The sequence below is a fragment of the Fopius arisanus genome, unplaced genomic scaffold, assembly GCF_000806365.1.
Source record: "Fopius arisanus strain USDA-PBARC FA_bdor unplaced genomic scaffold, ASM80636v1 scaffold00032, whole genome shotgun sequence".
In the NCBI taxonomy this organism is placed as follows: Eukaryota; Metazoa; Arthropoda; class Insecta; order Hymenoptera; family Braconidae; genus Fopius; species Fopius arisanus.
The window spans coordinates 992,925-999,333 of NW_011887771.1; the positions used below are offsets into that span (position 1 = coordinate 992,925).

The window sequence follows — 6,409 nt, forward strand, 5'->3', positions numbered from 1 at the left end:
TGTCACGCGATTTTTTTTTTGATTTTATCTATCAGTCATTAATAATGCGTCTTGGGGACTCGTTTATTTTTAGAACGGGCTTTCATAGATGAGGGGTTTTTTACGGATAAATTTGGTGACTTTTATTATTGATTATAGCAAGTTTGGTTTTGAGAATTTTATTATACGCCACAAGCCGCGTGATCCTCTATTCTAAATTAATTTTTTCGATTTCACGTATATTTATCCTGTAGATGTCAATAAAATCCTCAAAGAATGAGAATAAAACGAAAATAAAAAACAATTGTTTGTCACCGGCCCAAGGGATGAATAGTATTTTTAGAGGAGAAGTGGTTTCTTTCCAAAATCGAATTTTTCCACCAAGTAACAGTCGATTTTTTCTCCTAAATTTCTTTTATATATAATAATAAAACCCTCAGTAAGCGAACATACATAAAAATAAAAGGCATTCAATTCCCTTACGCCTTCTTATTTGAACATCCGCAAAGATCCTAGCACAGAATCAAAAATGGATGCTGCAAAGTAGCATTTCAAATTTCCTCACAATCTCTGCAGACCAATCAGAACACGAAGAGAAAAACACGCAGGCGCACTAGGTTGCCGGCACATGTCACAAATTTCGTCGACGTCAATAAGAACATCATCTCAGTGGCAATCAGTGACACTTCGGTCTAATGACGTGTACGAATATTTTCGGGTGAACTATCGACATAAATAATGAGGGATTTAACAATTTTTTTAAGAATCACACTCCTTTTCTGTGGACTCACATTCATCAATGAACAAGTAGAAGCCAAACAGCGACTAGACACTGTCAGCGATGATGAACTACTCCAATACATTAAAAATGAGCAATATGTTGTTGCATTGTTCAGTAAGTTTGTCCACTCAAATATGCTAGTACCTTGTTATGACAGATAATGTATTTTTTTCCATAAAAAATATCCTAAGCTCTCTAAACTTCAGAAAATTGTCTGAGAGTTGTGGAATTATTCTCATAACCTCATTAAATACTCTACCACATTTAATTGCAGTTGTCTCTATAAAATATACTAATAATTGAAAAATATAAAAAATTGACTGCGATCTTCTGGGGTCTTTACTTAATTTCATTGGATATTTTGGTGTTCATATTTCAATCAGGGATTTCACCATTTTTATCTAGCTAAACGTCAGTGTGAGGAATGTGCCAAATACGAAGCTGAACTCGTGAACCTCAGGGATGATCTCGTTGATAGTTTATCAGCTTGGGTTATTCAGGTCGAGGAGAGCCAATTATTGAAGCTCTACAGTCCTGCCAAGGAGCCAGCCTTAGTCTTCTTCCGGAATGGAATTCCATTGCTTTACGATGGTAACACCTTTGAGAATATTATAACTTTTTAAAGTCCGACGTCCGATATTTAAACGTCACAAATACATTGTAATGGAGAAAGAATAGGAATTAGAGACTCTCATTGTCTAATTCTCGTTTTCAATTTTTCGTAAACGATTTTCATGAACAGGAAAACTGAATGACGAGGAAATATTGCAAAAATTCGTGGATAACAAAGAGCCGATAGTGAAGGAATTAACTGATGAGACTTTCGAGCATTTAACGCAGGCGAGTAGTGGAGCTACGACTGGCGATTGGTTTGTCATGTTGTGAGTATTAATTTTACACTGCAGTAAGCAGCTCATGCTCAATTAATTGCAATTTAATTGATTATCTGTGAAAGATGTCGAGTGCTGTTACCTCGAGACTGGAAAGCATCGATTCTATCAGATCTCCCAATTGATTCAATCAACCTACTAAATGCTCAGAGATAGAGAACTATTTTCCAAAATTAGATTTATCGATTTCAAGTGCAACACAGAAACTTTAAGATATTATTTTTGGTGACATCCAAACATAAAAAATTCTATTCTAATATATATTGAGAGTTCCTTGAAAAATATTGAATAAAACATTTACTGAATTCCCTTCACTAATTGAAAACACTAATAGATTGCCAAAAGTAGAAAACTCGCGATCACTTCCAACTTTTATTCTAGACTCACCCAGACAAGTCTAAAATATTGCAAGAGGTTTTTCGGAATAGACTATAAAATCAATTTGAAGGATTATCCGGTTCATCATCCATTTATAAAAAGAAATGTAAATTTAAAAAATATGGGTTTTCGTAGGATTTTAAATTAATCCAGCACAAAATCACGATGTAATATTGTTTATTTACTAATTACTCATCTTCTGCAATAGCTATAGCAACGATTGCATCGACTGTCAACGAATGGGTGCAAGATGGGAAGCAGTGGGTGCTAGAATAAAAAATCGAGTTAATGTTGCACGTGTTAATAAACACACGACTGGAGCTTCCACAGCCCGACGATTCAACGTTTTCAACGTCCCAGAATTTATTCTGTGAGTTATAAATTCATATTTTAATAATACACCAGTCATGTCCACACATCACCTTGTCTAAAAACTCGAATCGTAATAAAACGAATAAAACCCCGAAATAGCTTACCAAAAATAGAATCAGAAAATATATTACGTTGACATGAATTATTTTACTTCTTCACTTGCTTCGTGTCGAACACTGATTCACGGGATAGTGGGAAAGATTCTATATTTGATGCAGAATATTATATATGGTATTCATTTTTAGATTCCGCCAGGGGAAGATGTACCGTTATCAAGTACCGAAGTACGATATCAATGCATTTGTTTCATTCGCCAAAGATTGGTACAAGAATGCGCAATCAGAGATAGTTCCAGTACCTCAGAGCCCATTGTAAGTAATAAATGACAAAAAATTCAGTTTCAAAGAATTTTCCTAGAAAAAGAAAATTCATTGATTCAATTGAAAAAACTGTCAGGAGTATTCAATTTTTCCAAAAATTACAAAACTCAATAAACGTTTCGTTTTAGTGATGATCTCACCCAAATGATCGCAAATTTCCTCCGAGAAAATCCCTGGATCATGAAGCTTGCCAGCATAATTATGGGAGTCATGATAATCGTATCAGTTGCCTCCAAACTGAGGAAAAAATCTGAAACTCCTGAGAAGAAGAAAGAGAAGTAAAAACTAATGGATCACAAGACTTACCGGAATAATGTACATAAAATATTTGCTCGAACCATCGGGGATAGGATAAAACGTCTTTCTGTGTACATTTCCCATTCGCCGAAGGATTTTTCTCATTCCAACTTTTCCAATTTTGTAACTGTAGAAAATATATTCTTTGAGGTCTTAAGTGGATTTCTCCATCACTTGATTCTGGTTTTAATTTACAGTTTTCATCTAAATTAATACTCTGTTGAATCCTTCAAAAATCATTTATTCGTTACAAACACAAAGTAATTGTGGAGTATCATCACTAGTTTCCTCAGATCTGGAATGTTCCAAAAAATTGGAATTCACCGTACAATCAAGCTCAAAAATTCACAGAAAGCCTTGTGCAAAAATAAATAATTACAATAATTCGGTACTGGAGTGGTAAATCGCAATACATATAATATTGGAGGGGTGGAACGAAGTAAGTTAATTCGCCTTCCGAATCATTTCTTCTTTATACAATGAAACAGATATTTTTCTATCAAATAATTTTGGAATTTTATCTGTCCGAATATCAAATATAAAAATGTAATTTTCTTTTTTTTTTAACTTTTTTCGTTTCACCTCTTCATTACAGAAATGCTGGGAAATATTTCTTGCCCATGTCCCTAGAATTACTGATTCGTCAGAGTAATTAGAATTAGTTACACACTGTTGGGAATTCACTGTAGTTTCCTTGACATGCCAAAGTTCCTCAGCTTTGAAGCAAATTCAATATAAAATTATTGCTGAATTCTTGATTTATGTTGAATATTCTCAAAAATCGAGCCTATCATCCATAAATTAGATCTCATAATTCACCCTAAGGACTACTTATCACTTTAAACCTGCCCTGAATAAAAAATGAAATTGCCCCGAAATCTTCACGTTCCCTGCCCTCAATCCTCCCAATTCCCTAATATTTAAATAACACAAAATTAAAATTCAAGTCGCCATCAATACTCACATTTCAATTCACATAAAAATCAACGAAAATGGCATCGAAAAACGTATTAACTGTACTGCTCCAATTCCCAAAAAAGATCTAACCGCCCATTGCACTTTCCCCGAAATTCCAGATCTAAACATTATCAACTGAGACATTGATTCTAAAAACAGTAGCAGGATTTCCCAGTGCTCCCCTGATGTTTCCCTCGAACCTCTCCTGAATCTCGGAGAAGGCCATCATATTATTGGGCTTTGAGTCAATCCAGAACTCATCGAACTCATAAAAAAGATAGCTATAAAACTGATGAAAGGCACGAAGAGTGGGCAGAGTTTTAGCAGAATTATAAACATGAGTTTTAGCAGTACCATCCCTGAGGAGTCTCATTGCCATACTCGTGATATTAATTCCAACAATAGCAAAGGCATATCCATACTTGGGATGAGTGGAGTGCAGAAGAGCATGAGCAGCAGCAGAGGGATATTCCTCAGCAAAGTAGACAAGATTTTCCAGCCCGAGAACCCCCATCCCCCTGAAATCAGTCTTAGGATCATCCCCCTGGAATCCAATGTCCTGCCACTGCTTGGTGACTCTGGCCTCAAGGTTCTCCTCAGGTTTCAATAGATTCCACAGCTTCAGCAGAGACAGCTCGTGCTCAGGATTATCCGAGTCATAACTAACCTTCCTCTTCTCCTCGCACTCGACCACCAGCTGATGATACCCCCAAATCAGCTCCACGCATTTTCCAAAGGACCTGGCAAATGCCGGATGAGCAGTGGGATTGATTTTCTTAGTCAGCAGAACAGTTCTGATGGCTTCCTCCAGGATTTTTCTCTCTGTCCTGCCATTGATCCCTCGGCTGCTGGCGATATCGTCCAGGTGAGACACCAGCACCTTGATATCAATATTTCTAGACTGACGAAGGGACCTCTCTACATTGAGAGCGCGAGGTGCACCTGAGGGCTCGCCATAGCAAATCCTCTGGAGCTCACACATCTGCGTTGTCTGTCGTAAAAACCATTTCACCAGGGGCCTGAAGTACACGCAAATCAGCGACCAGAGGTAACCAATCATGATTCGATGACAGTTAGGCCTCTGGGCGATTCACTCATATCCAAATGCTGGCGTTGTGATGAGAGTTATTGTCTTAATAATTTCAGATAATTGAAAAAATTCAAAAAAATCAACTTTTTAGAAATACTAAACATCCCAATTACCCTAGGGATTTAACTGACGTTCACCTGGAGTCCTGCAGGTTTTGGAGGTTATGCTGACGTTTGGGGCTTTCTGGTGGTCCTCCAGGAGGGATTCCACATCCTCTTCCTTGGGGCAAATGTCTCTTCGAGGACGCAATGGCACTGGTGACGTACGTTGCACTCCTGTCGATAGGTTTTATCGATTTTCAGGTATTCCTGAACCTCGAACGTTGACCGGCAACGAGCCAGGACGTAGAAACAACAACACTGCGCACACACGTCACACGTGTAGAGCCAAAGAGGATTTACTAAAGTAGAGGCTCAGTTCAGGGGTTTGAAGGACCCCAGCGGCATCGTAGTACTGCACTCGAAGAGAGGGAGGGCGCCGCACGCAATGTCAGAGGAATCAGTCGATGGGGTAAATGTTATTATCTGCTTTACAAAATTTGTATTCACTGAAATTTGAAAATTCGAAATTAAAAAAAAAAGTATCAGGGGAACATGACGACTTGAGAGGTATTCACTGAACTTGAAAAATTCAAAAATTTCATAAAAGTATCAGGGGAGCATGAGAATCGAGGAGGTATTCCCTGAAATTGAAAAATTCAAAATTTTCAAAAAAGTATCAGGAGCGCATGAGAATCGAGGAAGTATTCAGTGGAATTCAAAAATTCGAAATTTTCGAAAAAGTATCAGGGGCGCATGAGAATCGAGGAGGTATTCAGTGAAATTAAAAAATTCAAAAATTTCATAAAAATATCAAGGGAGCATGAGAATCGAAGATGTATTCGCTGAAATTGAAAAATTCGAAATTTTCGAAAAAGTATCAGGAGCGCATGAGAATTAAGGAGATATTCGCTGAAATTGAAAAATTCGATATTTTTGAAAAAGTATCAGAGGCGCATGAGAATCGAGGAGATATTCGCTGAAATTGAAAAATTCGAAATTTTCGAAAAAGTATCAGGGGAGCATGAGAATCGAGGAGGTATTCCCTGAAATTGAAAAATTTTAAAATTTCAAAAAAGTATTAGGAGAGCATGACAATCGAGGAGGTATTCGCTGAAATTGAAAAACTTTAAAATTTCAAAAAAGTATTAGGAGAGCATGACAATCGAGGAGGTATTCGCTGAAATTCAAAAATTTCAAAAAAGTATCAGGGGAGCATGAGAATCGAGGAGGTATTCGCTGAAATT

General features: G+C 37.1%; 2 protein-coding genes across 2 annotated transcripts; one reads left to right on the forward strand and one right to left on the reverse strand.

Moving 5' to 3' along the window:
- The first annotated feature begins 616 nt into the window (after positions 1 to 616).
- Positions 617 to 3,239, forward strand: LOC105265827 (thioredoxin domain-containing protein). Its single transcript, XM_011303569.1, has 6 exons — positions 617 to 874; positions 1,166 to 1,351; positions 1,503 to 1,641; positions 2,237 to 2,398; positions 2,646 to 2,771; positions 2,909 to 3,239. Exons 1-6 carry the CDS (start codon positions 718 to 720, stop codon positions 3,060 to 3,062), a joined length of 924 nt encoding a protein of 307 aa, XP_011301871.1. The 5' UTR covers positions 617 to 717; the 3' UTR covers positions 3,063 to 3,239.
- Positions 3,240 to 3,302: 63 nt separating this feature from the next.
- Positions 3,303 to 5,494, reverse strand: LOC105265828 (ELMO domain-containing protein 2). The gene is made up of 2 exons (XM_011303570.1): positions 5,262 to 5,494; positions 3,303 to 5,141 (listed from the first exon to the last, which is right to left on the reverse strand). The coding sequence occupies exon 2, from the start codon at positions 5,092 to 5,094 to the stop codon at positions 4,156 to 4,158; it is 939 nt and encodes a 312-aa protein (XP_011301872.1). The 5' UTR covers positions 5,095 to 5,141; positions 5,262 to 5,494; the 3' UTR covers positions 3,303 to 4,155.
- Between the last annotated feature and the right edge of the window lie 915 nt (positions 5,495 to 6,409).

Bases quoted from the DNA above. Each gene is read 5' to 3' on its own strand.
- LOC105265827 (XM_011303569.1), top strand. From the start codon at position 718: ATGAGGGATTTAACAATTTTTTTAAGAATCACACTCCTTTTCTGTGGA. The intron at 1,352-1,502 runs GTAACACCTTTG...TTTCATGAACAG, and splicing joins AATTCCATTGCTTTACGATG to GAAAACTGAATGACGAGGAA. The intron at 1,642-2,236 runs GTGAGTATTAAT...CTTCTGCAATAG, and splicing joins GGCGATTGGTTTGTCATGTT to CTATAGCAACGATTGCATCG.
- LOC105265828 (XM_011303570.1), bottom strand. From the start codon at position 5,094: ATGATTGGTTACCTCTGGTCGCTGATTTGCGTGTACTTCAGGCCCCTG.